General features: G+C 37.6%; 1 protein-coding gene across 4 annotated transcripts in view; it reads right to left on the bottom strand.

Annotated features, from left to right (window-relative positions):
• PHACTR2 (phosphatase and actin regulator 2) overlaps positions 1-19974 on the bottom strand; it is a gene marked incomplete at its 3' end in the record, with an annotated part of 130965 nt that overhangs the window by 8285 nt on the left and 102706 nt on the right. For 2 of the 4 annotated variants that reach the window (XM_082668832.1, XM_082668834.1), the window contains 3 exons: positions 16581-16642; positions 13769-13906; positions 5953-6029 (listed from right to left, as the gene is read on the bottom strand). In XM_082668832.1, coding sequence (XP_082524958.1) covers positions 5953-6029; positions 13769-13906; positions 16581-16642 — 277 coding nt within the window. Of the gene's footprint in view, positions 1-5948; positions 6030-13768; positions 13907-16580; positions 16643-19974 lie in introns of those variants that run through there. The other 2 variants (XM_082668833.1, XM_082668835.1) reach the window with 1 other exon arrangement.

Below are 19974 nucleotides of genomic sequence, written 5' to 3'. Positions count from 1 at the left end.
TTTTCCATAACAGTTCCTCTACAAATTAATATATAAAAATGTCCTCACCTTCCTGTAAATTCATTCAGATAATATAAAATATGAAATTACTCACAAAGTGTAAAATATTACTTTCCTATAATTTCCTAATTGATATATACAGAAATCCTGAATAATTCATTTTCCCTTTATTTAAAAGGGTTTAATGGTCACGGCACATACACTTACGTTAAACACATGAGGAGACTCTCCTAAACCACTGTTCCTTGTTCAACCGGAGTCAGATGACATGCTGGATGGGATTTTGTTAGTCTGAATAGGCAACCATGCTTGCAACTCTGGTGGTCGAAGCAGCATTTTGCAATTCTTTTTAGTTTCTGTCCAGGTATTAAATAAATGGAGCACCCAAGAGAGAAATGAGTCTGCAGAAGCAGCCTTCTCATTTCTCTGTAGAGGGGCCCTGAATTAATGTTTATTGAGGTCACAGGTGTAGTTCTTGCCATGTCACATTTTGATAAACCTATCTAGAAGCTCAAAGAGTGGTTTAATTTATCTGTAAATCCACATTGGATAGTAATAACTTAAGGTGGCACAGAATGAGAAAATTTCTTTAAATACACACACACACACACACACACACCCCTCAACATAGCTACATTAGGAAATTTGAAAGGTAGAGAAAAGGAAAGAAAACACCTATAGGTTCTCTCTATAACAAATCATTAAGAGTTTTTTTATAAGGTTTGGCATTATTTGCATTTATTTATTTCTTTATTTACATTGAAGTACCGTTGATTTATAATATTGTTGGAGTTTCAGGTATATAGCAAAGTGATTCAGTTATATATATATATATTTTCAGATTATTTGCCATTACAGGTTATTACAAGATATGAATATAGTTCTGCATGTTATACAGTAAATCCTTGTTGCTTATGTATTTTATCTATAGTAGTTTGTATCTGTTAATCCCATACTCCTAATTTATCCCTCCCACCCTCCGTTTTCCCTTTGGTAACCATAAGTTTATTTCCTATGTCTGTGAGTCTGTTTCTGTTTTGTATATAGATTCAGGTGTATTATTTTTTAGATTCCATACCTAAGTGATATCGTATAATATGTGTCTTTCTCTGATTTACTTTGCTTAGTATGATATTCTGTAGGTCCATCCATGTTGCTACAAGTGGCAATATTTCATTCTTTTTTAAGCCTGAGTGTTTTAACATTGTTTCTTATTTTTCTTCTATGCATCTGAATTTTAAAATAAAACAAACCACTGCCATATATATACATATACACACACACACACACACACACACACACACACACACACACACACACACACACACACACACACACACACCTTTAGTCAGTATCTGGATTTTTCCACTTAACATTATGTCAATAATCTGTTGAGGTCCGTTCTGACTCTAAGAGTTGTCAATTTAATGATCCTTTGCTTAATATAATAAGCAAACAATTTAAAAGCTAATAAAATTATATATATGAAAATGCTACTTTGCATACTCTAAAAATGTTCTTATTTACAAAATTCAAAGTCTGTTTTTAAAAGCAATATTCTCTCTTGATTATAAATCTGATACATGTTGACATTTTAAAAAATTTGGAAATCAGAAAATATCCAAAGGTTATAACTAACCATAGATCCTACCATTCAGCTGTAACCATTTTAGTTTTTACGTAAATTTTTTTCAAACAATTTACATGTCTTTATAATTTAGAGAATTATTTTAAATTGTAGAAATCCCATTTACTATGGAAAGGGAAGTGGGTTTTCTTTGCCATGGTGATCTGTTTCCAGAATGCAATGGCCCCATTTAATAGTACAGTGCCCTTCAAACGGTCTTCTGGGTTTTGAACAGTAGGCAAAGGAAGCTGTGTATAGGAATGCATCCTCCCAGTGTTGACTGATACATCACTGTGTGGGAGATCATCACTGGATGAAGAGGTGCCTGGGCAGAAGAAGCAGGGCTGTCTCAACCCTTTTATGAACCACTCTAAATCACAGGCAGTTAATAGGTTTTGATTTTGAAGGGAAGGCTTACTTGATATAAGGAGATAACATCTGGCACTAATGAGAAAGGCTAATAAGTGAGCTGCTCTCTATCTGGGTTGCATTTAAATGGCCAGGTCATGATCCATGGCATGTTTATTCCTTCCAAGGGTGGCTGAGACTAAAGGCACCACCATCTCCTACATGAGCAATTTTCTAAATGTAAAACATTATCATATGTTTGTATTATTTTGATAAGACTAAGCAGTATTTACCAAACCTTTCACCTTCTAAAAGAAATACTGAAAACAACTTAAAAAATCATAAGTATTATTTTTATGTCTCAGAGCCTAAATATTTCTCTACTGGAATACAATTCTAATGATGTAATATACATTGATGGAAAAATCACAGGAGACATTTGCTTTACTGCCAAGTTTTAAAGAATACTTAAGCAAGGAATATTTGTCTTAGTGATATGAATATTTAATTTTTCCTTATCCAGAAATTTAATTTTCTAAAAAATTGAACTATAATTGACTTATAATATTATATTTGTTTCAGAAATACAACATAGTGATTCAGTATTTTTATACATTATGAAGTGATCACCATGATAAGTCTGTTACCATCTGTCGCCATACAAAGTTATTACAATATTACTGACTATATTCCCCATGCTGTATATTACACTCTCATGGCTTATTTATTTTATAACTGTAAGTTTTTACCTCTTAATCCCCTTCACCTAATTCACCCCTTCCTCCACCAGTGTCTTTAAAAGACATTTTTAAGAGTGTTAACCAATACATTTTTGGGAAAACTTTTAAAGCTTACCTTTGTATCAGCTGTTAAAAAAAAAAAAGCCTATGATTTTCTCTTGAAATGCAGTCATCCCTGTTTGCATCTATTAATATTTGCTTAAACAATGAAGATAACAATTGACTATTTTACGGCACACACAAACACTCCAAATTTCTATAGATGAATAAATACAGAAAAATAGCCAATAGAATTTTAAAGGTGAAAAAGACTCCATCAGATTTAAAAATATACTACAAATCTATTCTAATTAAACTGTGTGACACAGTGCCAGGACAGACAACAGCTCATTAGAACCCAATACAGAATCTGGAAATTGATCCTTAATGGTCTTCTTTTAATAAAGAAGAATTTCACATAAAGGGGGAAACAAATGGCATAGGGACAATTGATTATTGATTTAGAACAAAGAAAGTCAACAACAACAACAAAAATAGAACACAGTAAAGTCAGTTTACTCCTTTGAATCATACATACAAATAAATGCCCGATGAATGAAAGATTTAAGTATTAAAAAAAAGCACATATAAAAATCAAAGATGAGTTTTATAATCTTGGCCATCCTCCATAAGACACAAAATAATGAACTAAAACATAACAATATACACAAATTTGAATATGCAAAAATTTAAACAAAAGACCGTAAAAAGAGTTAAAACATTAACTACAGATTGGGGGACAGTATTGTGACACATGTAACAAAGGGCCGATAGCCACAATATTTAAGGAAGTTGTACTAATCCATATGAAAAATACAAACAACTCCAAAGAGAACTGGTCAAAGCACAGCAAATTAGAAAAAAATCAATAAAAATATGTAAAAATGCCTAACCTTACAGAAATCAATGAACTAGGATATTATTGTTCATTCTTTAGAACCCCCACCGCCCCAAAATACTGACGAAGGTGAGTAGACCAGTCATGTTCATAAACCGGAGGTCGCAATGAAAACTGTGTCCTTTGGAAAGAGAATAGTAATCTCTCAAAATGTTAGAAAATATATATTTAGTGGATATAGCAAATACTCGGATACTACAGAAATATTGGCATGTATGCAAAAGAGTGTATTTACAAAGAAAGTCAAGGTAGCATTGTTTAACTAATGGAAAAATGAAACTTTCATAAACACCCATCAATAGAATAATTGTTCAACAACTTACAGCATACTGTATTATCTATGAAATGCCATAGAGTCATTCAAATGAATGAAATATATGCTAACATGGACAGATTTTCTAGATGCTGTCTTTGTGTATAACTGAGAGGGGTACAGAAATGCATATAAGTACCTACACATATATCACATATATATACATATTTGTGAATGTACAGAAAACTCTCTACAAAGATCTACACCAAACTTTTACCAGTGGTTCCTGTGAGAATGGGGATGAATTCGGGGAAGGAGTGAAGGAAGGTTTCAGTTTTCCTTGATAGATTTTTGTGATGTTTGAACGCTTAATTAAAATATATTATTTGTGTACATAAGAATATATAGATAAAAAAGAAATGAACTTCATTTCTCCCTACATCCTACTGTTTTTACTTGGTCACAGTGTACAACAGAAGAAGAAGGACCTATGTGAGTATAAATGTTTAATTTTCATAAAATGAGAACTTTTGTATAAGTGCATTTAAAAAATTTGATTATTTCTATTGTAATTTATTCTTCATACAATGCTATCAAATGAAAATGAGTTAATCAGTTACTACAATTCCTAGGAAAACTATACAGATGTAAAACTATCCTAAATGTCAAAAACTGGGTTGCGTGCAGTCACTACATCTCAGGACTCTCAGGGTGAGGACTCAGCGACACAAACACATGGCATCTCCCCAGTTTCCTGGAGGTCCCACCCAGCTCAATGTCACCATAAATATCCAGCTGCCTTATGATGATCAACTTAACTGGAGAAGTGTGACCACAGTGTCAGATATTAGCATGAACTCTTCCTGACCCCAGAAGCGGAAGGGAGAAAAGGAGAGGACAAATAGGTCTGCTTGATATGGGAAGGTGATGGGTCCAAGAGTAGATTATCATAGGATAAAGCACTCAAATAGAGAAAAAGTCTATATATTCAGGACATCTAAAAGCCCTACATGCATTTACAAATAAATATGATACAGGAGAAAACAAAACAAATAAGGAAGAACTATCCCTAGGAGAAAGGGGAATTTCTTCTACATGCCAGACATTATTATAGGACCAACAGCTATGGAGCAAGCAGGCCCCCATAAGCCTCAGGGAAGGGATTTGCTATTAAATTATGAAGATACATCACCACTGCCCTTATCATGGGACACGCTCCCCAGCAGGGAACACCACCACCAACAGGAACCACTGCAGATGCTGTCGTACCACGATGTATGGCTGCGCTACAGAGGCTGTTTCTAGTCTTGGGATCAGTATCTGCTTTCCAGAAAGACCTACCATGGTATTCTTCACGTAATCATCTGTCCTCGTATGTTTTTTAGCAATTCAAGCTTTCAAAGATTTGATTTGCATGCAAATTCTTTGAAAAATCTTATATAATACCTGTTACATGTAGCAAAGCACGTAAACCCACGAGAGAAATAAACAGAACACCTGTGAAGTAGGGGGATCAGACTACATGATCATTCGGGTCCCTTCTGGTTTTAGCAGCTTGTGAAACTGAAGTGTGTTGGGAGGAAAAATGGTAGGAGTATAGTGATCTTCTGTGGCAGCAGTAAACATCGAATTCCTTTCTAAGCTACGTCTTCTAAAAATTACGTGAGTTCAAAGCAGACACATACGTGCCCAAACTGAGTTACGTGAGTTCAAAGCAGACACATATGTGCCCAAACTGGCTCTCACCAGCATCTGTTCTGGGTATAAAACTTCAACTGAGTCTCTTCAAGAGCAGAATAAATGACGCTGATACTCGTTTTCGGGGCCAGAAAATAAAACTAAGAAAGAAATGAAAACATAGCCCTTTGGAATAATTCAGACTTCTTTGAAAGAAAAAAAAAGACTTAATTTTAGAAATGCTCACTAGATAGTGGGTGTTGTGTTAAACTATATTTTTAAAAAATTTTTAATTGTGATGAAATACATGCAACATAAGTTTACCATCTTACTCATTTTTAATTTGCTCAACTGCATTTTGTTTACCTACCTGGTAAACTGTCGACTCTCTTCATGAACTTCCATTTCTGTACTTTTAAATTCATTTAGTTCTTTCCTTATTGCCGCCTAAATAGGAAAAATACATAAACTGAATTGTTATTTAGATCACATATTTCCTCAGTATACATAGCATCAATGAAGCAGACATTCTTTGATGAAATGTCTTGGAGAAAGGCATTTCTAATTTCTACTAGGTAAAGGTATATTACAAATGAAATGTCAATACTACAGCCAAACAAAAACCAGGACAGATTTCCTTCAGGTGACATTGGCAAGGCAGAGATGAAGGAGGCCTTTGCCAAATTCACCCTGGGGCCTGATCTATGAGTCACCCACATGCCCCATCCTCGATGACCACAAGGATAGCACAGGTCATGAGATTTTTTGAGAAACAATATCATTTTCCTATGAAAGTTCTGCATGTCACACTACCCACAGCAACATGGCTTTGACGAGCTACCACAGAGCTACAGAGAAGGCAACTGCTGTTTATTCTTTTATATTGAAAGTTTAGATAATTAGAATTAAAAATTTCAGCACAACACTTCAAGCCACTCAAAGAAAATAGCAAGTAGAATCCTATTACTATTACTATTTATTGAACACATAATCCATGTCATGTACATGATGGGGTTGGAAGAGATGCTATGTCCTTTCAGGTTGAAAAGCTGAGATACTCATCAAAATGTTAACATTAGTTATGTATTAACAATACTGGCTGGATCATGGATGGTTTTTCGGTTTCAACTATGTGCTTATCTTTATTTCCTAATTTTTCTAGGAAGAAGTTTTTCCTCATGTAAATGAAAAAATACTAATGAAAGCATCCCCATAACCTCTGAGAAATGGACTCTTCAGCTGAAACAGAATGACATTACAAACCACAGAGAATGGCTTTACAGAGAGAGAAGAAAATCTACTTTGTGGTTGGAAAATGATGTATTTTAGAAAAGCGAAAAGACAGAAGAAAGCCTTGAGGCCTCTCTCTGGCTTTCTCCCATCACTAGCTATCACTCTGCAATATACAAGCTTTTCCCCAATGCTGCTTTCAATGTTATGTTTAAATCCTATAGTCGTAGATTGTTTGTCTCTCCAAATATATTCCTCAGCCCCTGTAGTTTCTATGAGGAACCTGAGGCTGGGGACTGTGGCAGTGGTTCCTGCTAATGGTTTTTTGGAAGAGGATGAATCAAGTAGAGAAATATTTCTGGGCCCACAAGTTCCCTGTGATAAGACAATATATCTTGTTTCACAAGTGAGATCAACAGTGAGGATACTTTGTTTCACTCACTGTAAAAACTGATACCCAGAACCAGTATCTGGCTGATACCCAGCTAAAATAGCAAAAACTCTCTATATTCATCACCAATTAATATCTATCAAAAAGTCTTCCTTAATCAACCCAAGTGTCCATTGACAGATGAATGGATAAAGAAGATGTGGTGCATATATACAATGGAATATTACTCAGCCATGAAAAAGAATGAAATCTTGCCATTTGCAACAACATGGATGGACCTAGAGGGTATTATGTTAAATAAACTAAGTCAGACAGAGAAAGACAAATACCATATGATTTCATTTATATGTGGAATCTAAAAAACAAAACAAATGAACAAACGTAACAAAACAGAAACAGACTTACAGATACAGAGAACAAACTGGTGGTCGCCGGGGTGGGAGGGGTGTAGCAGAGGGATGAGTAAAATAGGTGAGAGAGATTAAGCGGTATAAACTTCTAGTTACAAAATAAATAAGTCATAGAATGTAATGTATAGCACAGGGGATACAGTCAGTAATACTGTAGTGACTTTGTATGGTGCTAGACAGGCCTTCTTACTTCAAGTCCCATGCTCTTTCCAATAAAATGAGCTTCAGGGCCTAAGTCATCCAGATAATTGTCTCAGATCTCCATGTTGTGTGTGCTAGCTTGTAATTAGAAATGATGAGTCAGTTATAGGCAATGAATGTGATGTGAAATTACAGGGGCTGGTTGTTTGAATATATATATCAGGAAGATGTGACTATAGGCAGTTAAAGAAATGCAATACTCATTTTAAAAATTCACTGAAGACCGCAGTTTTATTCCAAGAGTTATTTCCTCTTACTATTTATTTATTTTTATATTTATTTATTTGGCCGCACCGTGCAGCATGAGGGAACTTAGTTCCCTGACCAGGCATCGAACCTGCACCCCCTGCAGTTGGAAGTGTGGAGTCTTAACCACTGGACCGCCAGGGAAGTCCCCTTCTTACTACTTAAAGAGAAGGTTTCCTGAGAGAGTTTGGAGAGGAAAAAAGTAATTAAATACCCTTTATGTTAGGGAAATACATGTACAATAATCTTAACTCTCTTCTGTACAAACGAGACCAGAGTTTAAGTCTAATAACTTCACATAAGTGTAAATGGGACTGATATTTTTTTGAAAGATAATGGGATAGAAAGAGGTAGGCTGATGTAGTGGGATTGAAATCTGAATGGTGCTGAGTTGGGTCAACAATGGGGAGTCATTCGGCCAAGACTAGGTATTTCTGAGACTGAAACAAAACCAGTCCACAAGAGACAGTACTGGCACCAAATATGTAGTGTTGTTTGGTAGCATGAGAATTATAGAAAGGAAAATAGAAACAAAAATGACTGGAACTAAGTTTAAGATTGACTCGTGATGACTGGTGATGGAAGGTCTGCTTATCACTCCCAGTCAGCTCAGGGGTCAGCCTGGCCAGAAGCAAGAGGTGATTTGTTGAATATATGGACTTGCTGCCTTCGCAAATAACCTGAGCTATGAGGATTAACTTGAACTCCCATCGTTTCGATGTCTTTGCTTATTTCTTTGATAAAAATCTGATGTTTAACATGGAGGGAATTTCTTGACTACTCATCAAGCGCAACGCCATGGTTAGCTAAGTGTACTCTCTGCTGCCTGGGCAACCATGAATAAGCCAAAGAACATCTCTGTATGGAATTAAAATCTCAGTCTTCCCTAGGACCTATTTAGACAGTGCATTCCTGGGAGGGTGGTACGTTCTATTCATCTTTATGTCCCCAGTATCTAAGACAATATTTAATATATTAAAAGGGTTTTAATAAAAGACTACTGAGTAAGTTGGACAAACCCATGTATCATCTGAAAAATTCCGGATTCTCTTTCATTGGATAAATTTAGACTAGACTGTAAACTGAGGCTTCAGTGAGTAATGAAAATGTCACCAATGGGGAACAAAGCTTAGATTATCAAGCCTGACCATGAAAGTAATACTGGTAAGAGCTATCATTTATTGATGAGCTGGAACTCTATAGATAATCTACTAAATTCTCAGGATAGATATAATTAGCTCTATTTTACTAGTGAGGAAACCCAAGTTAAATGACTTGGTCAAGGTCAAACATCTACCAAGTGGCCAATTAGGAATCAAACCCAGAAGCGCCCTGCTCCATAGCCTGCCCTCTCCTCTCTACATGGAGCTTCCATGGTTTACCCCAGGGAGATGGCAACTGCTGTGGGTGCTTTGGTCTTCAAGCCAAGTTGATGGCCTTCTCTGGCTCTACTTGTCACCTTAGGGCTCATCTACTCCAGCACAGATATCTAGGCCATATATATTTATAAAGGCCACAGATATCTTACTATACGTGTATCTGTTTCTAGTGTTCTACCCAAGCACAGATATTCTAAAATTAAAAATTTTATGTTAAAGGTGATTTAAGCTCAGTCAAGTTCACAATTAATAATGCATTTTCCCCACTACTTCTCTTTCCCATTTTGGGCAGTTTAACAAGACTACCAGGTCTATGAGATTCCCCAGAATACCCAGCACAGTGTTTTCATAGAATGGGCATTGATTGGTTATTGACTAATTGGCTACTGACCCCTTTTCTTTATATTTGAAGTTCAAAAACATTTTTAAATGCAAAGTGGTATCTTAGTGGGGCTAAGAAAATAGTACTAAGAAAAGAGAGAGAAGGATGGCTCCTTTAGGCTGGCAGGAAGTTCAGTGTTTATTTTGAGAGCAGAGGTAGAAATATTTACTTTCAATAGTTTTTTTTTTCTTTAAATGGGATATATAGTTCAAAAGTTAAAAAGTAAAATTCTTTTTTAATATAAAGGTAAATTATAGGCTTTTATTATTGATTACCTTATTGAAAAACTATATCATTATAAATCTTATCGTCATATATTATGAATATTTTAAAGTAAAAAACAACAGAAATCCAGAAATGCTTGTTACGATAATAATGATTAGCATGGGTTTTCATTCTAAAATAAAATATATACTAAGACCATTGATAGTTTTAGTATCTCTGGGCAATAACATTACATTATACAAATCTTTTAACATCTAGAGAAAACAGATTATTTTTTTCAGTGTTAGGTTGAAAACAGTATTTTTAGAAATTCTTAAAAATACCACGCATTGGGCTTCCCTGGTGGCGCAGTGGTTGAGAGTCCGCCTGCTGATTCAGGGGACACGGGTTCGTGCCCTGGTCCGGGAAGATCCCACATGCCACAGAGCGGCTGGGCCCGTGAGCCATGGCCACTGAGCCTGCGCGTCCGGACCCTGTGCTCCGCAACGGGAGAGGCCACAACAGTGAGAGGCCCGCGTACCGCAAAAAAAAAATAAAAATAAAAAATACCATGCATTGATGTGCACTGTAATTATTATTTCCTCTTCTTGTATTTTTGAATATTCTGATTTTTGCCAATAAACACAAGTCACTTGTGTATATACGAAGTACTATACGTTAAAAGCATTTTACATTGCTGCCTTTTTTCTATTTTCTATCTTTTAAAAGTATACAACATTTTTTTCTTTCTAAAAGAAGTTATTCTTAGTTTTCTTCAAGGAGAAAAAACCTACAATACAAATCCGGTTCTAAAAATGCAGTCCTTTAGACCTTCAAAGGTCTCAGGGTTAATGGAAGAGACAATGCCAAAGGGAGAAAATGAGACTCAGATGTGAGTAGGGAGGGCCTCTGGCTGTGCTCTGGGGCTCAGGGTTCCATCTCCAGGGGAGATGTGAAAGTCATGTGCCTTCAAACTACTCGTGAAGAGACATTAATCCTGTAGAAGAAAACTCGACCAAGTACATCTCCCCTGCAGCCTAGAAGTCCAGCACAAAAATCTATTTTAGTTTCAACACAAAATTAAAAAGAAAAATCCTCTCTGTTATAGCTAGAGGTGGACAAACTTTACCTTCCACCAACAGACAAGAGTTAGGAAGGACTATTTCTAGAGTATGGAAAATGTAGTTTCCATACGAGGGTGGTTGATCATTTAGACTCTCACTGCTTGTATACTTTGCACTTGCTCTGATTTTAATCATTTACCTGGCCACGCCCTAGCTGCCTTTCTGAAATTCAACATTTGAGTAACGTGATAACTGGGAATGGTGGATATGGCAGACTGCATTTTCCAAAGATGGCAGCAATAATAACTCCAGCTCACATTTCTTCTGCACTATGACCTTGCCACCACTCCCCCACTGAAAGGCAGAGCTAATTCCCCTTCCCTTGAATCTGAGCTGACCTTATGACTTGCCGGGAACTAACAGAATGTGGTGGAAGCGAGGCTGTGTGCCTTCTAAAGCTGGGTCAGATAAGGCCATGCAACTTTCACCTGGTTCTCTTGGGGCACTTGCTCTGGGACAAGCCAGCCGCCATGTAAGAAGCCTGACAACTCTGAGGCCGCCATGCTGAAGAGGCCGTATGTCTGTGCTTTGGTGGACGGCCCTGGCTGAGCCCAGCTGCTAATAAGCCCAGCCTCTGAGCCACCCTCACCAAGACGCCAGATACGTAAACAAGCCGCCTCGGACCCTCCGGAGCAGCCCATTTGTCAGCGGAATAACGCTGAGTGACCTGAGTCACTCTTGCCTAAGCGCAAGAAATCACATCAAGTAGTTAACAGGCAATTACTGGTAACACATAAACTTGCTATTTCCTACAGGAAACCTGGTATTGACTGATGGTAAGCTTGCCCCACGACCTGAGTATCACAGCCTTCTTCATGCCCTCATGGCTGCCCTCGATCTGAGGGACTTCACCTGCCTGGGGGAAGCCTCCTTTTTTAGGGCACATTCCTCAGCCTGTGTTCTCCATCCCAACCTCAAGGGTTTCCTCCTTGCCTTTTCTGCATAATCCTTGACCTGCTGCGCCACTGATTATGCCCTACTCTAGCACTTACTGACTTTTTCTCCTATATAGGCAAACTTTCCCTTTCTTTTGGCTCCTTCCTCATGGCATAAGATTGCTCAGGTATTTCCCATAAATTAAAAAATCACTCCCTTCATATTCTTATTTTCCAATTCTACTCACTCAAGCTTTCAGCCTCCACAATCATTTTCCCTCAGGTGTCCACCTTATCATAACTCTTCTTCACAGAGAGACTCTTGAGGTTGTGTTTTATTCTCACGGTCCCCACCACAGTCAGTCAGCTAAAATGCCTCCTTTCACTATGTTACTAACCACTTGTGAGCTGACACTCCCCTTTCTAGGCTGCAGCTTCTCTTTCCCCACCTCACAGACATTTCTTTTCAGTATTTTTCCAATGTCTCTTCGTGTTGGGTTTCTCGGGCTCTTTTCCCAGCCTCCTTCCCTTCTGTTTTCATTCTGCACATTCTTCCTTTGTAACCTTACTCCTTTCTAGTTTTCATTTCTTCTTATGAGCTAATACTGATTCTGTATCTCCAATATGAGCTTGACACATAGTAGGTGCTTTACAGAATGAAATCTCCTATTAGAGGGCATCAGCACAGAGTGTACCTAAATACCTAGTTCTAGCTTTAAGACTGGGTGTGGCATGAGACTACTCAATATGGAATTTTGCTTAGAGACAAAAATTAGAAACCACTATTTGGGAGATCAGGAAAATTGTAAAGTGAAGAATTTAAAAACAAACAAATGGTTGGCAAAATTCTTTATGTAACCATGGTACTCATAAAATAATTAGTCTTTCCTCATGATGGAACCCTCTGTATATTTCAGTTATCCTGAACTGCGAGCCATGATACAGATTAAGTATTGGTAAACCATGACCCATAGGCCAAATGTGGCCCATCATCTGGTTTATTTTATTTATTTAATTAATTTATTTATTTTCATTGGGGTATAGTTGTTTTACAATGTTGTGTTAGTTTCTACTGTGAAGTAGAGTTCCCTGTGCTATACAGCAGGTTCTCATTAGTTATCTATTTGATACATATTAGTATATATACTGTCAATCCCAATCTCCCAATTCATCCCACCACCACCCCCCCAACTGTTTTTATAAATATAGTTTTATTGGACCACATATACATCCATTCACTTACACATTGTCTATGGCTGCTTTCATGCTACAAAGGCAAAGCTGAGCAACTGCAACAAAGACTGGACGGCCCACAAAGCCTAAAATATTTACTTTCTGGCCATTTATAGAAAAAGTGTGCCAGCCTTGATTAGAGATCAATACCTTTTCCACTGTTAACGTATCCCTTTAAAAGAGTCACTTGTATAAGTTATATTTTCTACGAGTAAGGATAAATCATGGCTGTGGGAAACATGCCCCACCCCAATCCAGGTTTGAATGCAGGCAGGTTATATGGTAACAAAGAACAAGTTTTTTCTGAGACTTAATTGAAAGAAATATGTTGATATTATTAAATGTATCACCTAAGTGTCTTGAATAATCAAAGGCAGAAAATTATTGGGGTATTTGGTAATACCCAGTCTCCTAAGATGACTAAGTAAGCAGTAAGTAGGTATCGGAGCTTTTAGAAAAACAATAAAATCATACATAAATAAAATCAGGGCTCAAGCCACTGAGGTCTTGCCTTGTCTGCAGGTGTTAACCTGGCCCAGGGCTTGTCTGCCCGGCGATCATAGTCAGGTGAATCGGTGACTTCCACATACTCATTAAACCGCAGGATCCTTCGAGCTTGCAGCTCTGCCACTGTGGGTCTCAGGCTGAGCTGCAGGAGGATAGGGATGAGTTCAGTAAACCATTTACAGCCTCATGGTGGCACGTTTTCTACAGAGTACTTCAAAGTTATGGTTACATAAGGTCACTTTCAGATATCAAAAAAAAAAAAAAAAAGGCAGCAGCATCTTGGGAGTTTCTAATGAGAACTAGAAAGCAGTGTGCCCTAATTTTGCAACTATAAAAATCACCATTGTTAGATAGGTCACAGTCTTTAGCAACCATCTGCATTATGCTATTTCCCCCACCTTGCCTGGCATTGTGATAAAGGTGCCTGTCATCTCTGACACGGGGGACAGACACAATAGTAATCCAGATATAGTATGGCTGGTTTGAAGATTGAATTATCAAGACAAAAGCCCTACAACTTGTAGAAATGAGAATAAAAATCTCTGTTCCTACTATATTAAACCTGCATATTCGGAAATGCACAAAGTTACAACAAAGGAATGATCCAGTGAAGGGTGTGCCTATGGCAGTTTTCCAGGAGAGTCTAAGGACACAGGTCCAGATCTGACATTTACCCTTGGCCAGAAAAGCCGATATGCAGCAATGAGGAGGGGGGACGCACTGGAAAACTGCACTTCAGTGAGGCCAGAACTGCTTAAACCCAGCTGCAACCTTAAGACACTTCTAATAACTCCGAGTCCCCCTGTGGTTTTTGTCAAATTCAAATTTATGGTTATATTTAATCTACCCTGCCCTGTGTGTATTTGTTTTCCTCCCATGGTCCTTTCTCAAGCCCAAGAACAGACAGAGATCGTCCTGAGAGACTAAAGAAACTTGGCCCCTGGTTGAACAGGCATCATCTACTGTCCGCTATTAAGTTTCATGCTTTTGTGGCCTTTCTCAGTTGGGAGGTGTCACAGTATTGTCGGACACGTAGAGCCAGGCCTATGTTTTACCCATCGGGTCCATTTTCAGTATTTTTCTCTCCATACATACACTCTATATACAGCCAGACTATCCATGGTTTAAGTGGTCCTCTTTGGAGGCATTCCTTATTTGCATGGGTTCAATTTTTGGAAAAATTAAGCACTCCCACAAAACAAACAAACAAAAACTGATGTTTTTTGTGGTCAAAACGCTCCCCTTTCCTTGGTTTCCTCTTGAGTAAAACCAGAGGCTGAACTGTCAATGCTCTAAAACTCAAGGCATTCAAGGATTCTTAGGTCTGGGTCTACATCCTGAGCCTACTTGACCTGGGATAAGGCAACGGCGGCTCCTTCTATCTTCATAAAGCCCTGGTGGGTGATGGACAAAGGGAGGAAAAATCTAAGTGGTTCTGTTATACTCTCAGTTACTGTGCTATCTATACTGCTAGCTCCTTACTGCCACTCTAGGGCAGGTAGGATTAAGAAGGCAGAGAAACCCTTGCTTCTGGGGACTTCCCACAATGCAAGTGACCAATGGTCACAGAGGTCAGAAGTTCTCCATCTAGTCTTGCCCTTCAGGGCTGTGCCAGTTACGGGGTAGCTATTAGTGCTATGGAATATTTTGCACCTATGGCAGGGAGCTCTGTGTGGTACAGGCTAGTGGGGGTAGGGTAGCTCTGTTGTCTCCCAGAAGGACCCAACTGGATTAAGAAAAGACTATATGTATGACAGAGGTGAGCTGGAGCAAGGAGGAGGGGTTACCGCTTATCTGTAGCTGGTAACTTAATGGCCATTGAATTGCTAGAAGAGCCATCTCAAGAAATTCAGTTTATAGTGTCTTTCTTAACTTGATTATTGTTTGATGTTTGGGATCTCTGAGGAAAAGAAGAGATGAATTAAGGCTATTTTTCCCTAAAAATCAAAACCAAAACCTCTCAAAATACAGTCTCCAACTTTTCCATGGGAATGGAGTGCTTCTTCTTTCTGCCTTGGAATGTTTTGGCTGTGAACTCCCCAGCCAGCCCAAATAAATGTGGGTCAGGTCACACACTTTGCTGCAGATGTCATATTTTACTCATCCTGCCTTATCCAGCTGTGAAAGTATATCTGAAGAATTACTGAGCAAGGTGTTTATAATGAAATATAAACTCTGATAGTGCTTAATTTTTCCAAAGATTATTATTATTTTAACACTTACTGAAAAAAGCGAGGGCCCTGGTATCAGATTTATATTTTCATAAATGGGTAGAAACAATGGTCTGAGTTTTGGAGGTAAGCCATTTGTCAATTTGGGTAGCACTGCAGCAGGCAAGCTGGATGATCAAGCTCACTTAATAAATTACTCACCCAGCTCAGAATCTTTAGTAATAACAAAGTATTTATTCAGTGTTTCCCAAACTGCATGGAAACAGTGAGCATTTTTACAAACTACACATTGAAATGTTAATAATGGTTATCTCTGAATGGGAGACGTCTGCATGATTTTCTAGTCTTTTTTGTTCCTTTTGGCATTTGAAAAAATTTCACACAGATTATATGTTATTTTCATAATTGGCAAATGTAATTTAAAACTTTTGACTGTCGACTTTTCAAAATTAGCATATTATGCATTAATATAAACATAATTCATATTGCAAACATTACATTGATTTTAATGTCTGTGATTAGTCAGTAGACTAATAGGAATAATTATTCCTAAATATCAGATTTACATGTAAAGCACTGACTTGCATTTTAAAAATGAAGTATACTCAAAATACACACGATCGTTAACCATCACAGTTTCATCACCTTTCTGCTGAGTCTGCGTTTCAGTTCCATTTTTGCTTCTTGCTCTTCTTCTTCATTCTTTTCTGTTTATTAATTGGGGGGGGGGGAAGGGGAGGAAAGGCATGAAGACTTAGTTACTGTAAAAGATTATACAATCAGAAAAGTAGCTCAGGCCACAGTTATTTGACTTCCCGGATATTGATCAAACACTCCACCAACATCTTTAAAAAGTTATCGAAAGATTCTGCAGAAGGATCAATCATTAATTTACAGATAATATTATTGTTTTCCTTATAGGATTGGTTTATTTACTAATTGTAAAACTTTTTGCTTCCTGACTGCTTGTTCTATTCTGAAAAAACCCCAAGAGTGCCCATACTCCAGTGAAAGCCTCTCACTGCTGATCATCTCATAGGCTTTTATAAGCACAATTTATCAGAATTCAGATAAAAACTTACTACTGGATCTGACCTTTGTGTGAAAATCTGAATCACATCAAAAAAACAAATTAGAACCACCTGATGCATGTCTGAGTTGCTGATTTCCATTCAAATCCAAGCAAAATACATTTGTCTGCTTTGGTTTCCATAGAAGCAGAATGTAATCATTTCTTTGGACTTTGCTTTCAAACCAGAATGTTCTGAATGGGTTATGGTGTACGGTTGATGGAGATGATTTATTTTCTTGTGATGCTAACTTTCCAAAGTCTTCTCTTTCTCTAGTGCTTCACCAAGTAGTACAATTTAAAGGCCAACTCAAATGAACGCTGTCCAACAGATGGAATTAAGAAAAAATTGTCCAGAATTTTAAAAGAAATAAACACTGCTCAGGATTTTAATGGTTGCTATTTGATGAACTTCTCTCTGTTGGTTCCTGTAGCTCATACTTTGTTTGATAAGTGAGCATAGATTCTTGGATACCAATGCTTACGAAAGAATGTCTTTTAGAAAAGTGCTGTTATGAATTCTACTGAAGGAAAATCACACGGTATAAAGGCTCAACCAAAAGGCTGAAAAAGAAAAGTCTCCTCTGTAACAGACAGATTTACTTTTAAAATTCAAACAGACTTCTTAGCACTAACATTGTTTTACTGTGAATACAGTATCAGTATTCAATATTTGCAACATCTGTATTTGCTAGCTGAACATGCTAAATTCTCTATTAATTTTCCTTATCTGGACAGGGAAAAGTCTTGACGTTCTTCTGAAATACTAATTTTAGTTTATAAGAAAGAGGATGATCAGTCTGGTTATTTAGACAACGAATGAACATAAACTGAAATTACCCTGCAAGACAAGAAACAACTAGATAGTATGCTTTCATTAAGCGCCTGTGAGTGTCAAACAAAATCTGATTATAATTCAGATTTCTTCCTATGAAAATACTGTAGGTTCTTCTAATTGCTTCACAAAATATATTGCAATATATCCTTTGATATCCTTAAAACACATCCTTAGGGTCAAATCATTACTTTACTATTATTATTTTTTAAAGGAAGTGGGGAGACTCAGAATGCAGGCAGACATCTGCTGCTCTCTCTTTTTTTAAAAAATTAATTAATTAATTAATTTAATTTATTTGGCTGCACTGGGTCTTCGTTGCTGTGTGCAGGCTTTCTCTAGTTGCGGTGAGCGGGGGCTACTCTTGGTTGCAATGTGCAGGCTTCTCATTGCGGTGGCTTCTCTTGTTGCAGAGCATGGGCTCTAGGCATGTGGGCTTCAGTAGTTGTGGCACGCAGGCTCAGTAGTTGTGGCTCGTGGGCTCAGTAGTTGTGGCTCGCAGGCTCTAGAGCGCAGGCTCAGTAGTTGTGGCGCACAGGCTTAGCTGCTCCAAGGCATGCGGAATCTTCCCGGACCAGGGCTTGAACCCGTGTCCCCTTCATTGGCAGGCAGATGCTTAACCACTGCGCCACCAGGGAAGTCCCAAATAATTACTTTATATGCGTTGGATAAGGCATGTGGATTGTAAATTATATATAATAGACAAATACCGAGCTTGTGGTTCATGTGATTCAAACTAGGGCTTTACAGGGTCAGGCCTTTGATGATATTAATAAAAAGAAAAATATAATTGTTACAACATTTCAGTTATTCTTTCTATATAATGATTATGCTACATTTTCAAAGGTACTTTCCAAAGGCAAAATACTGGATATCTAGTATGACTCAAAGCTAACAAATGCTCCAATTTTCAAGAAATACACAAAACGTAATTTCCTGGAAGAGAATATTAGATAATTTTGCTTTATGAAGCATACTGCACATCTAGGTGTCAGCCAGTGATATTTAAAAAAAGCAGGGCCAACTGTAAATAAACAGGATTTTACCAATTGGGAATTCTTCTCTAACATCAGGAACTGACTTCCTTAGATTTCCCATATTTGAAATTATGCCTCTAAAGAAGTTAGAGGAAGAGGGTGAGAGGTGGAGGAAGGCCAACGTGACTGTTCCTAGGAATCTTACTAAATAGTCATTGTTAAATCTTCTACTAAGAGTCAAGGTTAAACCTTAAACTTGGTTTTAAAAAATTCACCAAGGGAATTCCCTGGTGGTCCAGTGGTTAGGACTCCGTGCTTTCACTGCTGAGGGCCTGGGTTTGATTCCTGGTTGGGGAACTAAGATCCCACAAGCCGTGCAGTACGAACAAAACAAAACAAAACAAAAATTCACCGAGTTTTTGGAACTTAAAAAAAAAATTATTAGAGGGCTAATTGTAAAGTAGGATGAAAGCACGTCTGGTCACTTTAAACAGACTGGAGGGATACTCATGAAGGAAGTGACTGGCTCGCTGACAAATCTCGCCCTCAGTAACTCATCAGAGCAGAGAGGGGCGGGTATCAGAACAGCCACGGAAAGCGTTTGCCATAAGCATACAAACGATACACGTAGTTTAACAGCAGTGGGTGCTACAAGAAACCTGCCTGCCAAGTGCTGCCCAGAGCCTTTCATGGATGATGCGAAAAAGAGAAGAAAGAAAAGCACCAAAGTACCAACAACTGGAGTAAGATATTCTTCAGTCACCAACTCAGATAAGATGGATTAAAAATAGCCAAACATTTTTTTGTGGGATTATTTCACTTTTTGCTGTTTTACATGTTTCCACATGGGTGTTGGTAAGAAATGAAAATATATTTATAAACCTACTTTGAAATACATCCAAAAAATAAGATGTCTCCATGGATGGACAGATATGTGATAAAGTAAGATGTTAATGGTAGAATAAAGATAGTAGATATATGGGTATTACTGTAAAATTATTTCAGCTTTTCTGTATGCTTTAAAAATTACATAACAAAACACTGGGGAAAAATACATGCAGAACTCAATGGCTTAATACATGTTTTCTCTATGATGATTTAGCTGGAATTATGGCCCTAGCTAAACAGTATTAGAGGACCTGAATATTTTATCCCTAC

Source organism: Grampus griseus (genome assembly GCF_964374135.1).
Source record: "Grampus griseus genome assembly, chromosome: 13".
Taxonomy (NCBI): domain Eukaryota; kingdom Metazoa; phylum Chordata; class Mammalia; order Artiodactyla; family Delphinidae; genus Grampus; species Grampus griseus.
Note: the sequence above shows the minus strand (reverse complement) of the source record. Positions and strands in the feature narration are given on the sequence as shown.